General features: G+C 40.6%; 1 protein-coding gene across 1 annotated transcript in view; it reads right to left on the bottom strand.

Annotated features, from left to right (window-relative positions):
• Positions 1-1,451: 1,451 nt before the first annotated feature.
• The window catches only part of acmsd (aminocarboxymuconate semialdehyde decarboxylase), a 60,246-nt gene continuing 40,565 nt past the window's right edge, over positions 1,452-21,132 (bottom strand). Inside the window, exons 7-10 of the mRNA XM_043694053.2 lie at positions 14,755-14,850; positions 9,013-9,185; positions 3,915-4,013; positions 1,452-1,850 (exon numbers count right to left, since the gene is read on the bottom strand). Of these exons, the coding sequence (XP_043549988.1) occupies positions 1,788-1,850; positions 3,915-4,013; positions 9,013-9,185; positions 14,755-14,850 (431 nt within the window). The 3' untranslated portion in view covers positions 1,452-1,787. The remainder of the gene's footprint in view (positions 1,851-3,914; positions 4,014-9,012; positions 9,186-14,754; positions 14,851-21,132) is intronic.

The raw sequence follows: 21,132 nt of genomic DNA, 5'->3' as shown, positions 1-21,132 counted from the left end.
GGGTTATAAAAGCAATATTAAATGTAAGCAATCGATAATAAAGGTCAGAGGTGACATATTTGAACAGCTTTGGAGTTTGTGCAGTTCATGTCCAAGGTTACTGGTAGAAGTAACCTCTATTTCAATATCCGATTGGATAGGGAGACAATGGGTTGGAGGAAAGAGTGAGAGAGGTAAGTGCACTTGGAAATATTTGTTTGGATGGTTGGTAAATGACAGCACAAACTGGTCCTGCTGAACAACCTTTCTCCAAATAGTAACTTCTATGTTCTAAGTCTTTTGTTTAAAAACGATATAAATATTCTGTGTTGAATGTAAGCATTTCATTGATGCCCACATACAGTGTCTGGGTACTTTAAATACATGACTTTATGCTATTGTAATTGTGCAATAAGACGTGAAAGACGTAATAGTTTTAGTAGATAGCATTTTGCGTTTTATGGGGATATTCACATTTCTGGCATCAGTGTGGTTGGGATAGGGACAGTTTGGCACCTGACCTCTGGACAATCCTCAATATACAAGTTGATTCCATCTCTTTAAAGTGGTTACTTTAAAATTAATATTGATATTTAACAATAACTACTTTCATCTACTCACAGATAGATAAGGGTGAGCAGAACTGGCCTATATTTTGCAAATATAAAATTTTAAAATTTAGTTGTCCTTTGTGGAGTTTTGCTGTTTTTCTGAGCAGTATGCAATTTTTCACAAAGCATTTGAAATTGATATTTCTACCATTGGTTTCTGTTACTGCTGCTCCATATATAGATTATGTTAAAATTGCCTTTCTAATACATTGCTGTTTTTTTTTCTGTTCAATCATCATTAAAAATATGTTAGGAACTGATTCTTTGTGAAGTTACCACGATGAGGCGATGCAGATGTTAAATACTCTGTCATTTTTTTAAACATGCCTGTTTTGTATTGAAAAGCCAAGTGTAGGGTATTTTGTAGAATTTATTTAAGGTCATTTTTCTCCAGAGTAAAGAGCTGGGAAGCATCTCCGTTAAAGATGTAATGAAAGAAAATGTACATTTATATGTTGTCTTTTACCAGGTTAGAATTTTCCAAAGCTGCTTTTAGTGAATGAAGTATTTCTGAGGTGCAGTGACTAGTGCAATACCAGAAACATGAAAACTAATTTGTATGCAGCAAAGTCTCACAAACAGCGATTAAATAATGGTCACATAAACTGTATTTATGATGTTGAATGAGGGATAAATATTGCTCAGGGCTCAAGGGATTGCGCTTTCTTCAAAATAATGCTTTGAGGCATTGGCCTGAGAGGGCAAATAGAAATCTCATTTAACACCTTATTTAAAAAAATTAAACAAGATTCCCAAAATAGGTTTTATAATACCGGTAAATGTGAACATTGGAAATTAGGAGAAAAAGTTAACCAGACATTCTGGAATTCAACTGGTGCAGACAAGAAATCTATGCAAATATAGAATTTTTAAATATAATTGTTCTCCTCTATGGAGTTTTGCTGTTTCTGTTAGCAGTATGCAACTTTTGACTAAACATTTGAAATTGATGATAAAGATTTAAGGACTTTAAAGACTGCTTCTGTTGGTCAACACAAGTCAGAGCTGTTTCACAGTAAACAATTAAAATAAACAGGGTTAGATGTTAATTTTAAAATCGTAGTCATCTTATCCTATAAACTGAATTACAACAATTTCATTTTGGAAGGTGATTATATTGAGTGCCAAATCCAACTATGTCTCAAACAGTATAGATATTTCTGACCGGATGAATAAAATACATTAAAACGTCATGCATCAAATAAACTGTTTCTTTTCAAAGCCAAGGAACTCCAGTGCATTTTTGGCGAGGAGCTTATCCTGAAAGACAAATGAAACCATTTTATGATAAATTTCAAAGATTTCTCATTTATATGGATTTAACTTTATTCAGACCATATTTGTTGGATGGTTGTGTTTTCCCACCCTTCCATCTGAAGATTTGATGGGGAATGTATTCCTACCAATACTTGCTGCACATTTTAATATTTAGCATGGTATTAACTAGCTAAGGATGAAAGATTTGCTTCTAACTGGGGAGGAAGTTGCACTTTAGAGAACTGCTGGTCCGTTGAATGACTGACAGTTTTGTAGCCCAGCTTCATCAAGTTGAAGCGGTGGGAGAACAGCCAATCCTGACAAACAGGAGGTAATGAAAACCAGACTGACAGTATGTTGAGTGCACCAGGGGCAAGTGTGATCTGGGGCTGGTGCCTTTACAGCTGCAGGGGACCTGAAAAAGAGATACCTCCCTCCTTTCACAACAACAATCCAATGCAGCTAAACCTGGCTGGCTGCCTTGTTGGGATAGGCCTTGCCCCACCAAAGGTGAAAAAGTGGTTTCAAGCATTTTGCTGGGACAGACCAAGTGAACAGGGTTGCTACTGATACAAAAAACAAAGAACTGCGCACATGGGTGCTTGAGTTTTGAAGAAAGGTTCATGGACCCGAAACATTGACAGTGCTTTCTATCTCCACAGATACTGCCAGACCTGCTGAGTTTCTCCAGCTATTTCTGTCTTTCTTTCAGGGGTGCTACTGCGTTTATCTTGGAAGGAAGTGGTTTGTCCAAACCAAAATCACTCCGATTAACCTGCAGCCAATCTAATGTTTACTATGCCTATCATCTGCAGCAGTGCAAAGGCTGTAACAACAATTTTGTCTGAAACACTCCATATACTGAATCTTTAAAAAAAGGCTTCCAAACTTCCAACAAATGCAACCACTGTCCCTGTTTGAGCAGGACCTGTTGAACATTTTTCTTTGGCACTAATGAATTTTGATATTGGATTTATGTGAGTGAATTTTCAGTATTTGCCTTTTTGGGTCAGTTATTTATTTATAGAAGTTTATGACTTATTATGAGGAAACTTGGACAGCAGGGATTTGATTGGGTTGGATTGTCCAATGGAGATGATTGGATTGTGAGGTGATTTACAACCAAACTTGAAGTCGGGAGAGGCAGAACACAGCAGTCAGTTTCCTAAACTAAGGAGAACTGTACATTAAATTTACAGATCAGTAATACTGAAAACAAATTAATCCAAATAACATCTCATAAGAATGTTAATTGTCTCAATAATTACATGTCTACCAGCACTAATTAATATTCTGCCTGAGGTGAGTGGATGACCTGTGTGTATCCAAATATGCCTCTATTAAATAGGAGAGTGGTATGCTGAATTGAGTTGAGGTCCCAATCTTAAAATCAATTATGTTTACTAACCATCCTTTTCCAATTTACCCATTGTCAGGGGTGAAATTTTCCTTTTATATTTGAAAACCAAAGGAGCACATAAGCAACTGACCTGAATGTAATTTGGAACATTGTTCAAGACTGATAGTAAATTTTTAAGTCTTCCTAAACTGAGTCAGCATTAAGGATGGAAAGTAGCAATTGACTTTCTAAGTATTAATCCAGATGTTTCTGCACTGTAGTTAATATTCAGATAATATGTCAGCTTGGTTCAGTTGGCATCATCATTCTTTGAGTTAGGAGCTGGTAAATTAAAATTCCAGTCCAAATGTGATCACATTCTAATTTGTCACTTCAGTGCAGTATGGAGTATTACATTGCTAAATTGGAGCCAAGAGACTGGAGAAATGTCAGAGTGGGAGTTGTATATGTCGGGAGTCCATGTTAAATCTAAGATGAGGAAAAGCTGCATCTGCGATACAGAGAGCAGAATAAAGGCTCAAGCGTGAGCAGCGTGGACAGAGAATTATCACAGTGGCCAAAAATTGGAATTCCTTTTCAATAATCCAGCTGGCCTATGATGCTATTGTTGTTAGCATGGGGTGGTCACCACTAATGTAGACATGTAGTATTATCATATTATGCACACACAATGCTTTGAATAATGCAGATCTCAACATTAATCTTACTTTAAGTTCATCACTGAATTCTTCCATAGATTCGATAAGAGCTCCTGGTTTCAGTTCTCCCAGTGGGAATGGATAATCTGTCCCCAGCATCACCCTGTCCTAAACACAAGAGACAGTTATTGGGATCATGTATAAAATTGAGTATTTTACAGATAAAGGTTTTAGTACATTGTTCAAGAGAAAAAGTGCTGTAGAATCCAAAAATCTGAAGTTAAAACAGAAAATGCTGTAAATACACAGGAAAACCAAACACCTCCTTTCAGCCTACAAGTGTGACGTGTGAGATTCTGGTTTTCTGTGTAATTTTCAGTTGGTTTGTGTTCAACTAAGTGAGTCACCTTGAGATCACAGACGTCAGAGCATTGCTTCTTATTTGATGTTAGCGCAATAGTATCTAATTTCAGGAACAAATCTACTGTTATTTTTATTCACTCCTGTGACACACTTATTCAGGCTTATGATGAGTCATTGATTTAGATTTGGGGAATAATCACACCTTCAGTACATCACAAAGATATTATCCAAAACAGGTTCATAATCTATGTAGCCAAAGGCAGAGCATTATGGGAGTAAGCCTTAGCTTGGTTTCAAACTTAGAGTCATAGATAGAGTCATAGAGATGTACAGCATGGAAACAGACCCTTTGGTCCAACCCGTCCATGCCGACCAGATATCCCAACCCCATCTAGTCCCACCTGCCAGCGCCCTGCCCATATCCCTCCAAAACCTTCCTATTCATATACCCATCCAAATGCCACTTAAATGTTGCAATTGTACCAGCCTCCACCACATCCTCTGGCAGCGCAATCCACACACGCACCACCCTCTGCATGAAAACGTTGCCCCTTAGGTCTCTTTTATATCGTTCCCCTCTCACCCTAAACCTATGCCCTCTAGTTCTGGACTGCCCGACCCCAGGGAACAGCCCCAGCCTGTTCAGCCTCTCCCTGTAGCTCAGATCCTCCAACCCTGGCAACATCCTTGTAAATCTTTTCTGAACCCTTTCAAGTTTCACAACATCTTTCCGATAGGAAGGAGACCAGAATTGCACGCAATATTCCAACAGTGGCCTAACCAATGTCCTGTACAGCCGCAACATGACTTCCCAACTCCTGTACTCAATACTCTGACAAATAAAGGAAACCATACCAAACACCTTCTTCACTATTCTATCTACCTGCGACTCCACTTTCAAGAAGCTATGAGCATGCACTCCAAGGTCTCTTTGTTCAGCAACACTCCCTAGGACCTTACCATTAGTGGGCGGCACGGTGGCACAGTGGTTAGCACTGCTGCCTCACAGCGCCAGAGACCCGGGTTCAATTCCCGACTCAGGCGACTGACTGTGTGGAGTTTGCACATTCTCCCCTTGTCTGCGTGGGTTTCCTCCGGGTGCTCCGGTTTCCTCCAACAGTCCAAAAATGTGCGGGTCAGGTGAATTGGCCATGCTAAATTGCCCGTAGTGTTAGATAAGGGGTAAATGTAGGGGTATGGGTGGGTTGCGCTTTGGCGGGTCGGTGTGGACTTGTTGGGCCGAAGGGCCTGTTTCCACACTGTAAGTAATCTAATCTAATCTAATTAAGTGTATAAGTACTGCTAAGATTTTCAACCCCAAAATGCAGCACCTCGCATTTATCTGAATTAAACTCCATCTGCCACTTCTCAGCCCATTGGCCCATCTGGTCCAGATCCTGTTGTAATCTGAGGTAACCCTCTTCGCTGTCCACTACACCTCCAATTTTGGTGTCATCTGCAAACTTACTAACTGTACCTTTTATGCTCACATCCAAATCATTTATGTAAATGACAAAAAGTAGAGGACCCAACACCGATCCTTGTGGCACTCCACTTGTCACAGGCCTCCAGTCTGAAAAACAACCCTCCACCACCACCCTCTGTCTTCTACCTTTGAGCCAGTTCTGTATTCAAATGGCTAGTTCTCCCTGTATTCCATGAGATCTAACCTTGCTAATCAGTCTCCCATGGGGAACCTTGTCAAACGCCTTACTGAAGTCCATATAGATCACATCTACTGCTCTGCCCTCATCAATCTTCTTTGTTACTTCTTCAAAAAACTCAAACAAGTTTGTGAGACATGATTTCCCACGCACAAAGCCATGTTGACTATCCCGAATCAGTCCTTGTCTTTCCAAATACATGTACATCCTGTCCCTCAGGATCCCCTCCCAACAACTTGCCCACCACCAAGGTCAGGCTCACTGGTCTATAGTTCCCTGGCTTGTCTTTACCGCCCTTCTTAAACAGTGGCATCACGTTTGCCAACCTCCAGTCTTCCGGCACCTCACCTGTGACTATTGATGATACAAATATCTCAGCAAGAGGCCCAGCAATTACTTCTCAAGCTTCCCACAGAGTTCTCAGGTACACCTGATCAGGTCCTGGGGATTTATCCACCTTTAACCGTTTCAAGACATCCAGCACTTCCTCCTCTGTAATCCGGACATTTTGCAAGATGTCACCATCTATTTCCCTACAGTCTATATTTTCCATATCCTTTTCCGCAGTAAATACTGATGCAAAATATTCATTTAGTATCTCCCCCATTTTCTGTGGCTCCACACAAAGGCCACTTTGCTGATCTTTGAGGGGCCCTATTCTCTCCCTAGTTATCCTTTTGTCCTTCATATATTTGTAGCTTGAAGATGCCATTGGAGCAGACATTAAAATGATTAACAATACAGACAATATAAACCAGAATCTTCCTTTCTTTCCAGATTTGGAGAGATTAATTGGTATTGTCATGTCCCTCTTGCGGACATATCATTCCTACTAGGTTGACAAAATTTGAGATGGTTGCTGTTTCCAATCCATATTTATTACCTCAGCTCCTGTGGCAATTTAGAAGCAGACGATAAAATTGAGCAAATTGATTAATCTTCATGGATTTGCAATCTATTCATTGCATAATGCAAAAATGGTGAACTTAGACTATACATTCACTTTGAAATGGTTGGCAATGTTATTACAATTGTCCACTTGCTATGATCCACGAATTATTCGTATCTCTAACAGAGCAAAGTGGATGCTTTTTGTTTTGTTACCCATGTTTCACTAGTGCAGTGCTCTTTGAATGAAGTTGAATAGCCAGAAGCTAATTTTTGATCAATCTTGTCAAATATTGAAGGACGCTTAGACTACTTTATGACATTGTTGTCCCAGGAACAGTACACCGTTGCTGTTGATCAGTGGTACTCACTCACCTTGCAAAATAGTTTTATGCTCAACAAGGACTTACGCCTATTTATGGTATCCAAGATTGACTCTCAAGGGTATGAAGTGACATCTGCCAGAGTAAAGTCTGCACCTGATAATGTCCAAGCTATTCATGTACTTCACCCTTACATTGTCATTTTCCTCAGTATTACAATCGTTTCTATCATAACCTGTCTCTAAGCACTCAGAGATAATGGAGTCTACTTGAAAGTTATTGCAAAAGGATACATGATGGGAATAGAGAATTACACGGCAAACAACATTTTAAATGTTAAAGGCAAACAACATCTGTGGTAGACCTTTTCAACCCACATGCAAAAGCTTTTGTCACAACTGGTACAGCAGGAACTACGATAGGAATTGTCTTTTCCCAGTGCATTGAAGGAAGCGAAATCCAGAAACTGCAGGCAAATACTCTACTGGAGAACAGGAAGCACTGGCCTGCATGTTCACTTGTGATCATTAGCTTGTATTCCCAAGTAGAAAATCCACCTCTGCATTGATTGCTAAGTGCTGACTACATTGTTAGTCTGTCAGTATCTGATCATTGATATCTCTGCATCTGCTGATGGTCAGATCTTATTCATTAGTATGACTTGAGGTCAAGTATCTCACATGACTCAAACAAGTTGATCACGTAGAACATCAACCTCAAGTTCACAGTTCTAAATGCAGATGAAAGATACTTCCATTTAGATTAGATTACTTAGTGTGGAAACAGGCTCTTCGGTCCAACAAGTCCACACTGACCCTTCGAAGAGCAACTCACCCAGACCCATTCCCCTACATTTACCCCTTCACCTAACACTATGGGCAATTTAGCATAGCCAATTCACATAACCTGCACATTTTTGAACTATAGGAGGAAACCGGAGCACCCAGAGGAAACCCACTTCTCAACGCTGATTTCTGTACTTGGGAAAAACAGGCAAACTGAACACTAAAAACCAACATGACATGTGTTTATTGTTTTGGAAGGTTTAATTTAAAGTAAGGTTTTTAGTTTGTCAAAAAGAAAAGATCCAATTGTTCAGTGTTTGACTATGATCTGGTGATTGATCTAATCTCTTTGATAATGATTGGTGACTGATCTAGTCTCAGTGTACTTGATTGGTTAAGTCCAGGTATTGACTTTGAGCTTCAATTAAATAGAGAAGCTGCTGGAACCTGGAGCTGGGATAAGCATGAGGGTAAACATTTTGTGATTGCATGGATATTTTAAAACTTTTCTATATAAACATGTTACACATTTTGAAAGTGGTGTTATACCTAAATTTGAAATGTATAAAAATTATAACACTTGAAATTTAATTCATCATCTTGTTCCCAATCTAACCTCTGTCCTCACCCTCCTGCAGTGTTTCAATGAGGCTCAAGGTAAACTAAGAGCAACAAGACTTCACCTTTTCATTAGGTATTTTACAGAAAATAAACATCGAGTTCGACAATTTTAGATAATAACTTCTGCCACCATTTTGTTTCAATTTTTTTCTTTTTATTTGACACAAGCTGTTCATGATTCTGCCATTCATACCTCAGCTAGAAATGACTTCCTTTATTTGACTTGTGCCATTGCCACGCCCTTTTGCAGAAATCATGTCTGCCTTCATCCGATCACAGACGTTTTTGTTCTTTTCCACTCACCATTACTTTCAGTGCCTCTGTACTGGCTGAAAATCTATTACATCTGTATCTTTTTAATTGAAATGTTAACTCTTTCTCTCCCTACTTGTGAGACTGGCAGTGTACTTTCAACATTTTCTGTTTTTATTTGAACATTATAACTTTTTAGTCATTGTACAGATTAACCTTCAATTCGAGCAATGGACTGTGAACAAAAATGTGACAAAATGTCCAAACTCACTTTCCCTATCACTTCCACCAACAGCTTTAGTGCAAGTGGATCATGTACTAATGAGTCTGTGTAAAAATGGTTCAGGTACTTTCGAGGGTTTGCCTTGTTGTCCCTCGCACACAAGTCAGGGCGGACGTTGAATCCATGTTCAATCCTACCAATGGTGTATGGAAAAGCACCACCTACACAGGAAAAAAAGATGAAGAGAACTTTCTTGCTTTTTTTTCCACAGTTATGCAAAAAAATCATTAATATTAAAGTGCTGGTATCAAAATATCTCCATACGGATATTTAAATTTTAAATGATAAATGTTATAAAACAGATTAACAAATATGCACATAGTAAAACAAAACTCTTGTAGTTCGCACTGACCTCTTCACTGCTAAAGCCAAATGCCAACTCGAGGACACCTCTTTCTACTGCCCCCTCGACCATGACCCCACCCCCCCCATCACCAAACCATCATCTCCCAGACCATACAGAACCTCATCACCTCAGGAGATCTCCCACCCACAGCTTCCAACCTCATAGTCCGGGAATCCCGCACTGCCCGGTTCTATCTCCTTCCCAAGATCCACAAGCCTGGCCACCCTGGCCAACCCATTGTCTCAGCATGCTCCTGCCCCACTGAACTCATCTCTACCCACCTTGACACTGTCCTATCCCCCCTAGTCCCCACATATGTTCGAGACACCACCCACGCCCTCCACCTCCTCCAAGACTTCCATTTCCCCGGCCCCCAACGCCTCATCTTCACCAGTCCAATCCCTCATATCCAATTCCTTTACACCTCCATCTGCCATGACCAGGGCCTCCAAGCCCTCCGTTTATTTTCCTCTCCAGACATCCCCAACAGTATCCCTCCACCGACACTCTCATTCGTTTGGCCGAACTGGTCCTCACTCTTAACAATTTCTCCTTTGAATCCTCCCACTTCCTCCACTCCAAAGGGGTAGCCATGGGCACACGTATGGGCCCCAGCTATGCCTGTCTCTTTGTTGGCTACGTAGAACAGTTGATCTTCCGTAATTACACCGGCATCACTCCCCACCTCTTCCTCCGCTACATTGATGACTGCATTGGCGCCACCTCGTGCTCCCGCGAGGAGGTTGAGCAATTCATCAACTTCACCAACACATTCCACCCTGAACTTAAATTTACCTGGACCATCTCTGACACCTCCCTCCTCTTCCTGGACCTCTCCATCTCCATTAATGACGACCGACTTGACACTGACATTTTTTACAAACCCACCGACTCCCACAGCTACCTGGATTACATCTCTTCCCACCCTACCTCTTGCAAAAATGTCATCCCGTATTCCCAATTCCTCTGCCTCCGCCGTATCTACTCCCAGGAGGACCAGTTCCACCACAGAACACACCAGATGGCCTCCTTCTTTAGAGACCACAATTTCCCTTCCCATGTGGTTAAAGATGCCCTCCAAAGCATCTCATCCACATCCCGCACCTCCGCCCTCAGACCCCACCCCTCCAACCGTAACAAGGACAGAACGCCCCTGGTGCTCACCTTCCACCCTACCAACCTTCGCATAAACCAAATCATCTGCCGTCATTTCCGCCACCTCCAAACAGACCCCACCACCAGGAATATATTTCCCTCCCCACCCCGTTCCGCCTTCCGCAAAGCCCGTTCCCTCCGTGACTACCTGGTCAGGTCCACGCCCCTCCTACAACCCACCCTCCCACCCTTGCACTTTCCCCTGCCACTGCAGGAACTGTAAAACCTGCGCCCACACCTCCTCCCTCACCTCTATCCAAGGCCCTAAAGGAGCCTTCCACATCCATCAAAGTTTTACTTGCACGTCCACTAATATCATTTATTGTATCCGTTGCTCCCGATGCGGTCTCCTCTACATTGGGGAGACTGGGCGCCTCCTAGCAGAGCGCTTTAGGGAATATCTCCAGGACACCCGCACCAATCAACCACACTGCCCCGTGGCCCAACATTTCAACTCCCCCTCCCACTTTGCCGAGGACATGGAGGTCCTGGGCCTCCTTCACCGCCGCTCCCTCACCACCAGACGCCTGGAGGAAGAACGCCTCATCTTCCGCCTCGGAACACTTCAACCCCAGAGCATCAATATGGACTTCAACAGTTTCCTCATTTCCCCTTCCCCCACCTCACCCTAGTTCCAAACTTCCAGCTCAGCACTGTCCCCATGACTTGTCCGGACTTGTCCTACCTGTGTATCTCCTTTTCTACCTATCCACTCCACCCTCTCCTCCCTGACCTATCACCTTCATCCCCTCCCCCACTCACCCATTGTACTCTATGCTACTTTCTCCCCACCCCCACCCTCCTCTAGCTTATCTCTCCACGCTTCAGACTCGCTACCTTTATTCCTGATGAAGGGCTTTTGCCTGAAACGTCGATTTCGCTGCTCCTTGGATGCTGCCTGAACTGCTGTGCTCTTCCAGCACCACTAATCCAGAACCTTGTAGTCCATAGTCTATTACTTTAGGTAACCAAAACAATTCTGTTCTTTGATACCAAGATGCTACTCAATGATTCATTTTGTTGCAATTTCTGTAATTTTGTACAGTAATGAAACTGCAAATAGCTCCCAACTGGCTCATACAAACATGACATTTCCACATTGAAGGTATAATCATTAAAAAAAATGCAACATATTTATTGAAAGAGGTTGATTTTGGAAAGGCAGGTTAGCTTTTAAATTTAGAAAGTTTCTGCTTTGAGATTCCACTTAATTAAACTCGTTCAAACAAATTTAACTACTTGGTACACATCATAAGGCAGAAATATATGCCGTAAAGCTTCACAGCCACCTTTCTTGCATTTTGCAACTTTATCTAACTGAATTCTAGCCTAGAACTTGATTTCCTGGTATTAAGTCTGATGCTTGGAGAATTTGTATTGGAAGAAGTTAGTACAACATCTTGGATCTTTCCGTGGCCTTTATAACTATCAATGTGATGTTTGTGAGATATCTTTCATCTTTAGAGTTGTATTTAGATGCAGCAGTTGTTTTGCTGTATGGGTACATCCAAACAAGTTCAATATGTATCAGTGTGAAATGGTTTTGCTTTTACATTGACAATAAATCGATTTCAAAGCAAAGCCTTTCCAAGAAATTCCATTCAATTTTAAGCAGATCTGGATTCTATATTTTTAGGTTGAGATTTAGTTTGCTTAACTAGGGTAGTTAGTTTTAGAGGCTGTTTGCAATACATACTGTTAGTCCAACAAACCCGGAAAGCCACCCAAAACACAATACCTTGGACAGAAGTTATTTTGTGCTATCAGGCTGTATTACAAACTAATTCAATTTCTAACCCCCATTGAATTATCAAGAAGCCACCAGCCAACAATCGAAGATTGATTAGAAGTAATACCTCAAGTTATGTTGTAATTAAAGAGTAAGTATTAACAATCAGCTGTTAAAGGCTGGATTATGTATATTGTTTCTAATATACTCCCTGTACATGTTTGCATTTTAGAAGTGCTATGAAAAGCAAGCTATGGGAGTGGGAGAGAAATAATTGACATATCTACTCTTTTCATGTGTAGATTAGAGTGGTGCTGGAAAAGCACAGCAGGTTAGGCAGCATCCGAGGAGCAGGAAAGTCGACGTTTCGGGCAAAAGCCCTTAGTCTTATCATCAAGACTGCTTATTAGAGCATCAAAAAATGTTAATTTGTATCTGTATCTGTTTTAAAAACAAAGTCACAGTCCAGCAAGGCTGCTATAACCATGTAACAGGACAAGGCTGTCTGAAGTCACTGTCAGTCAGACAATCTATGTTGAAATATCGATAAAAAGGGGAGCCGGAAAAGCACAGCATGTCAGACAGCATCGGTGGAGCAGGAAAGTTGACATTTTGGGTCAGAACCCCTCATTGGTTTGGAGGGAGTGAGGGAGTCAGAAATAAACAGAGGGGGTGGGGCTGGGGAAAGATAGGTGGGATGGTGACAGGTGGATGCAGGTAGGGGTTATTGTGATTGGTCAGTGGGAAGGGTGGGATGGTTAGATGAGGAGCTCCCTTTCCCCCTCCCCAGTCATGACCCAAAATGTTGACCTTTCTGCTCCTCCGATGTGTGACCTGCTCTGCTTTTCCAACTCCACATTTTATTGACTCTGATTTTTAGCATCTGCAGTCCTTACTATCTTCAAGTATGCTGAAGTATCTTTTGATCGGGCTGGAATGCTAACTATTGTGTTTAAATCTTCGACAGACGTGAACCTGTCCAAGAAAAAAAGCTTATGGAATTGCAAGTTACACCCATCCCTACAAGATGTACTAATGGCTTTCCACTTTTCCCCTGGAATGGGTTACACACACATGCCTGTTTGGAATGCAGGTTTTGTTTTAAAGTTTATGGAATGTGGGTGTTACTGTCTAGATCAGCATTAGTTGCCCAGCCCTGAATGCCTATTAGGCAAGTTAACAGTCAAGCATATGGCAATGCATCTGGAGTCACATCAGGTAAGGAAGGCAGATTTCTTTCCCTAAAAGACATTAGTGCAACAATTGAATTCTTACAACAGTCCACAATAGTTACATGATTGCATTATTGCTAGCTTTTCATTCCAGATTTGAATTGAATCCAAATTTCACCATTTATCTCAAAGGTAGTTGTTTTTCCTCCCCAGGAGGCATGGTCACAAGACTCCATAGTAATGAACACAACTGCCTTTTTAATTATAAAATTCTGAAATCGCAGACATGCTAAAGGAGTTTGTTTCTCCATAGCACATGACAAACACCCTAGCTCCAGCTATGATGGAAAAGCTTCTGATCTGCAGAAAGCAGCCAGCAACCTGTGCAAGTAAAGGCCTTTCATCAAGACACTGCTAGGCAAATGTACTGTTTTAACTTAATAAACTTGGATATTCATTAAATTAGTTTCCTAATTTGCCTGACAGTTATTTCTGTTGATTCTGAACACTAATATAATCAAAACAACTTTAAGTGAATCATAGTTTGCTACAGGAATCAATGTCATAGTCAGTTATATTTAGACATTCCCTTGCCCTGAACAACTAAGATGTAAGTTGAGATACTGTCCTGTACATATGCAGCACTGTGCAATAAATCACTGAAGGTAACAGACATACTTTACACAGTTAAATTAGATAAAATGCATGACTCTTAAGCCAGAATTTAACGACTTCTGAAGATATATTTCAAGGTAACAGATTTTAAGAATGCAGCATTAAAGTGGAATAATGTTAATCGGGTTACACAAAATGAGGATTACCTGTATACAAGTTGGCAATGTTGTACAAGTAGTCAAATGAATATGGATCTGATTCCATTCAGAAAAAGGTATGTTACCTTCCAAGAGGGCTACTACTTTTTTGTTTAAGCCTTTTTAGATGTGTTTGACTCTCATTCTACTCTTAAGTGGCCAACATGAGGTGATTACTTATGCACTGAATTTGTACAAACAATGGCTCAACAAAAAGGCCAATCTCTAACGTTTTGAGACCAGCTAGGAATGGACATAAAGCCTTAAGTGTTATCAATTATATGAAAATAATTTTTAACAATATAAAATCATGAAATTAATTGAGAGTGAAATTGGTCACCAACAATAATGCAACATGACCTTCTAGCAATTTGTTACTCAATTGACAGCAAAAGAAGATGAATGGGCATGATGTTTTTGGGTAATCAATTTTGTATTGGTCTGATTTGCACTATAGAATTGATGGATTTCACAGACACTGGCACATTCTTTGAGAAACTAAAATGTAATGCTTACCTCCATGGGCAAAACACACTTTCAATTTTGGAAATCTTTCAAATATTCCACCAAACAGCATGCAGCAAATCGCAGTGGTTGTTTCAGCCGGCATACCTAAGAAGAGTTAAATTAGTAAATAGTTCCATATTGAGCAATCTGCAGTCTTTCAAAAGGTTTTTGGATTTTGTGTCCCTTTCCTTTCAGGATAAATCAGCAAGGTTAGATCTCATGGAATGCAGGGAGAACTAGCCATTTGCATACAGAACTGGCTCAAAGGTAGAAGACAGAGCGTGGTGGTGGTGGAGGGTTGTTTTTCAGACTGGAGGCCTGTGACCAGTGGAGTGCCACAAGAATCGGTGCTGGGTCCTCTATTTTTTGTCATTTACATAAATGATTTGGATGTGAGCATAAGAGGGACAATTAGTAAGTTTGCAGATGACACCAAAATTGGAGGTGCAGTGGACAGCGAAGAGGGTTACCTCAGATTACAACAGGAACTGGACCAGATGGGCCAATGGGCTGAGAAATGGCAGATGGAGTTTATTTCAGATAAATGCAAGGTGCTGCATTTTGGGAAAGCAAATCTTAGCAGAACTTATAAATTTAATGGTAAAGTCCTAGGGCGTGTTGCTGAACAAAGAGACCTTGGAGTGCATGTTCATAGCTTCTTGAAAGTGGAGTCACAGGTTGATAGGATAGTGAAGAAGGTGTTTGGTATGCTTTTCTTTATTGGTCAGAGTATTGAGTACAGGAGCTGGGAGATCATGTTGTGGCTGTACAGGACATTGGTTAGGCCACGGTTGGAATATTGCGTGCAATTCTGGTCTCCTTCCTATCGGAAAGATGTTGTGAAACTTGAAAGGGTTCAGAAAAGATTTACAAGGATGTTGCCAGGATTGGAGGATTTGAGCTATAGGGAGAGGCTGAAACAGGCTGGGGCTGTTTTCCCTGGAGTGTCAGAGACTGACGGGTGACCTTATAGAGTTTACAAAATTATGAGGGGCATGGATAGGATAAATAGACAAAGTCTTTTCCCTGGGGTTGAGTAGTCCAGAACTAGACGGCATAAGTTTAGGGTGAGAGGGGAAAGATATAAAAGAGACCTAAGGGGCAACGTTTTCATGCAGAGAGTGGTACGTGTATGGAATGAGCTGCCAGAGGATGTGGTAGAGGCTGGTACAATTGCGACATTTAAGAGGAATTTGGATGGGTATATGAATAGGAAGGGTTTGGAGGGATATGGGCCAGGTGCTGGCAGGTGGGACTAGATTGGGTTGGGATATCTGGTCGGCATGGACGGGTTGGACCGACGGATCTGTTTCCATGCTGTACATCTCTATGACTCTATGACTCTAAATCATGTTTATGTGATCGGGGACGTTGAACTTGGAAAACAAACAGTTTATCCTGAAATCAGTTTATCCATATTCATATCCTGACAATTGAATTACATTTTTACCTAACAGATGCCGAGTATTTTGGTGAATAATTTGTTTCACCTCTACGAAATAAGAAAAATAGAATGGGGATCGTACAGAACTCTCATGGAATTAGGTGGAACAGTATTGATGTTCTCACCAGTCATGGAACGAGAGAATTGAAAGATAAAGGTCACAAAAATTGTCTTCACAAATAGGTGTCACTAGAGCCTGCAGATGTTCCTGAACAGATACTGGGGAGTCTTCTGGCACTTGGACCTCTCAGTCTCTGGTATAGGGTAAACAAAGAAAAGTAATTTTGGGTTAAAACGATTGACAGGTGGAGGTGACCAGTCTGACTAATTGGATAGTGGTCCTGTATTTATTGGTTAGAAAGGTTCATGCACACGATTGACATTTGGTAAATTAACTGTCCCTAGGAATAAATTATAATAATGAATGCTTGGAGACAGGGAGTAGTCCGTCTTCAGATGAAAGAAGGATCAGGGAAGATGGAGGAAACTTGAGGGTAGAGCTCCCTAATACTTCAGTTAGAGAGCTGTATGCTCCCATCACAAGCTAATCAGATGATCACATTTGATGATAACCAATTATTTGTCCTCAGGGATTAGTGAGCTGTTCTAAAGTGTCACAGGTCACATTCATTTCCTGGCTAGTGAACTAATGCATAATTTCTAAACTGCTGCTTCTTCATAAACTCCATTTCAAAGAGTCTTCAGCATTTTAATCAAGCACTTCTGGCCTGGAAAGTTTACTAAATTCCTTCCAACGAGGTAACCTCTTTTTTACAGTTCTAACCTAGCTTCTCCCTTTCTCAGGAGCAACTGTTTTATACATCCAGTTTCAGCCACAATTCTTCCAGAGTTCCATAAACAAATTGAAACAAATACTTTCCTTTGCCCCTCATTACACTCTGTACCATAGACAGTCTGGCTGAGAAAACAGGCATGTCTGGAGTGAAAAATAGAATGGGTATTATAGAAGTGTGCAACTGAGATTACAAGTATAATCTTGACAGGTTTTCTAAAGAGATTCAAGAGGTTAAGTTAAATACTGTTTACAGAAAGTTAGCATTCTGTGCAGATGTGTGTTTCTTACAGATAGATTAAAACATACAAGTTAAGAATACAGGTCAATAAGTTGCAAAAAGAAAGTGATTAAATTAGATTCCCTACATTTTGGAAACAGGCCCTTCGGCTCAACACGTCCACACCCAGACCCATTCCCCTATCCTATATTTACCCCTGATTGATTCACCTAACACTATGGGCAATTTAGGATGGCCAATTCACCTGACCCGTACATCTTTGGATTGTGGGAGGAAACCGGAGCCCCCGCAGGAAACCCATGCAGACATAGAGAGAATGTGCAAACTCCACACAAACAGCTGCCCGAGGCAGGGATTGAACCTGGGTACCTGGTGCTGTGAGGCAGCAGTGTTAACCACTGAGCCACCGTGCCACCCCAAATGGTTGGGAGGAGTTCTTTACTTTCCAACACAGTCAGTTACACTGGGAACAAGCTGTGGTCTGCCTGGTGCCTTGTATATGCTTAATAAAACCTCTCTACTTTTATATGACACTCCCTTTGAAATAAAACATTCAAGCTAGTAGGGTAAAGTATGCCTTAAAAAGGAATTGAACTGAAGTTGTATTGCTGTGAAAAGACTTTTCAGTTTGTCTTCTTTTTTATCAGAAAAATATTAAGAATATAATTTATGTAATGTGACTCAATTGCCTTCATTTTTAGAAGTTTTGTTCTAATCCTTTGTAAAACAAGCTGGCAAATTAATCCTTTCTACTGACAACTAATTCCTTTAGAATTTACCACACAACATTTGTGTTGCTAAACATTCATTTTGGACATGATTAAATTCTGAATTTATAAATTTACAAATATAATGAGACATTATTAACACATTGTGCTCGTAACCAGAGTCACAGTAAATTTGTGTGTGTGTTTTTAGCAGGTTTCCAGGATCACATAGGTAGAATGAAATAATGCAAAGGAGGACCCATGGATATAGAAAATTCAAGGACATATCTACAGACATATATTTGGACTAAAGGCTCTGCCTTCCCAAAGCTTGAGACTGCAGATTGAAGCAATAACGGAGTTTTCTAGCTCCCTATGTACCCCAGTTGCCAACATGAAGTAAACAAAATAAGTGACTTCGCACTAATGTTTTGGCAGAGGACATGTGACCATAATTTGGGAACCAATACTGTATTTATTGGTTAGAAAGGTTCAAACAAATAATTAAAACAGGATAAACCACCAGACAGAGTGGCTTCCAAATGCAAGGTTGTATTCCTCTTAAAATGGATAAGTGTATATAATATTTGCTTGCCAATCATTTTATGTGATAACATGCATCTTTTAATTTTATCCTTTGTGTCTACCTATTTTAATTGAGCCTTCTGACAAGGAAAGTCAGGACACTATAAAAGCAAAACAAAGATACAATATAGTAAAGATTAGTGGGAAGCCAGAGGATTGGGAAGTCTTTCCCAATCAGCAGAGGACAACTAAAAAGGCAATAAAGGGAGAGGAGATGAAATATGAGGGTAAGGTCGCTACTAATATAAAAGAAGATTTCAAGAGTTTATTTCAGAAATAAAGAAGGTAAGAGAAAGGCAAGAATGGACATTGGACTGCTGCAAATGAGGCTGGAGAAGTAGTAATGGAGAACAAAGAAATGGTACAGGAACTGAATAGGTACTTTGTATTAGTTTTTATGGTGGAAGATACCAATAGTATACCAGAACTTCAAAAGTCAGCAGGCAGCGGTGAGTGTAGTGGCCTCACCAAGGAGAAGGTGCTGGGGAAGCTAAAAGGTCTAAAGGTGGATAAATCACCTGAACCAGATAAACTACACCTCAGAGTTCTGAAGGAGATAGCTGAGGCGATTGTAAAGGTATAGATGGTGGTCTGTCAGGAATCACTGGAGTCAGGGATGTTGTCCGAGAACTGATTAGTGGCTAATGTAACACTTCAGTTTAAGAAGGGAGGGAGGCAGGAAATTATAGGCAGGTGAGCCTGACCTCGGTCTTCGGTGAAAGGTTAGAGTCCATGAATAAAGATGTGATTATGGAGAACTTGGAAGTCAGCATGAGTCAGCACAGTTTTGTCAAAGGGAGGTCATGCCTGACAAATCTCTTAGAATTGTTTAAGGAGGTAACAGGGAGAAAGTGAGGACTGCACATGCTGGAAATCAGAGTCGAGAGTATGGTGCTGGAAAAACACAGCACGTCAGGCAGCATCCGAGGAGCAGGAGAATCAACATTTCAGACATAAGCTCTTCATTAGGGCTTATGCTCGAAACATCGATTCTCCTGCTCCTCAGATGCTGCCTGGCCTGCTGTACTATTCCAGCACCACACACTCGACTAAGGAGGTAACAAGCAAGCTAAACAAAGGAGAGCCAATGGGTGTGATCTATTTGGATTTCCAGGTGAATTTTGGCAAGATACTGCACAGAAGCTGCTAAATAAGAGCCCATTATGCTAGGAGAAAGGATAAAGAATTGGCTGACTGACCGAAGGCAGCTAATGGGGACAAATTGAGTCATTTTCAGGGTGGCAGCTGGTGACTAGTGGAGTTACAGAGATGTCAGTGTTGGGACAACAACTATTCACATTATACATTAATGATCTAGTTGAAGCAATGGAGGGCATTGTTGCTTAGTTTGCAGATGAAAAAGATAGGTGGAGGGACAGGTAGTGTTCAGGAAGTGGGGAGACTCTAGAAAGACTTGGGCAGGTTAGGAGAGTGGGCAAAGATATTGCAGATGGAATACAATGTGGGAAAATATGAGGTTATACACATTGGTTGGAAGAGTAAAGGTATAGACTGTTTTCTAAATGGGAAAACGTTTTCATGAATCTCAAGCATAAAGGAACTGACTAGTTCAGGATTCTCTTAAGGTTAACACACATTATATCAGCCATGATCGAGTGGTGGAGGAGACTTGATGGTCTAATTCTGCTCCTATATCTGAAGGTCTTTTCACTTCCAAAGAAATTGATTTCTTACTAGCATATAGTTTCATGGGAGGTCAATTAGCTCAGTTAGCTCGATGGTTGGTTTGTCACAATAAGTGATGTCAGTAGTTTGGGTTCAGTTTCTGAACTGGCCAAGGTGACCAGGAAAGACTTTTCTTGTCAACCCCTCTCCTTGCCTGAGGCATGGTGATCATCACGTTAAGCTGTCACCAGTTGTCTCTCTCTAATGAGAGAGCAGCCGTATGGTCTGGGAAGATTGTGGTGGTTTATAGTTTCATGGATAATAGTTATTTTAAGGCAATTGTTATTCATGAAACTTTATGCTACTAGTCAGAATTCTAACCAATCTATCTTTACTTCTTGATTCAGGGAATCAATTGCCCAGTTCCCTTGGGTTGATTTGATCTGGTTAAGACCAGCTGCTCTCATACAATTTTAGGGCTTGATCTGCAGTCTTTCAATTTTTTCATTTTCCAGCTAATGTTGACTCTTCTTGCTTCATTTAGCACAATGGGATTGTAATGGATGTTAATTTCTCTTGAAAAATCATTTTTAAATTATTTAAAGCAATGTCCATTTTCTCATTTGATATTTTCTTAATAATAGAAAATTAGCTTAGAATTTGTAATGCAATTTTCACTTATTTTGGTAGTCTGCATGTTGTAATGCACCTTTTGATCAGCAGGCTGAGTATAACTTTGCAGTACAGCCTACTATACTTGTATTGACAGTGATCATGGTTTCAAAAGATAAAAGATGAACAACAAAGACAATGATGTATGCTATACAATTATGTAAATTCATGTCATATAAACAGTAAGATCGAAAGCTCAAGACAGAGCAAGGTGCTGTGCAGCCTTGAATCTAATTTAACATAAAAGGTTAGTGTCGAATGCTTTTGTTGTATTTATTTCATAGTTCTCTGTGTACAGGTATATTTCTACAGTGGGTTC

The sequence above is a fragment of the Chiloscyllium plagiosum genome, unplaced genomic scaffold, assembly GCF_037043375.1.
Source record: "Chiloscyllium plagiosum isolate Xiang-an unplaced genomic scaffold, Cpla_swu_hap1 HiC_scaffold_7, whole genome shotgun sequence".
NCBI classification, from domain to species: domain Eukaryota; kingdom Metazoa; phylum Chordata; class Chondrichthyes; order Orectolobiformes; family Hemiscylliidae; genus Chiloscyllium; species Chiloscyllium plagiosum.
Note: the sequence above shows the minus strand (reverse complement) of the source record. Positions and strands in the feature narration are given on the sequence as shown.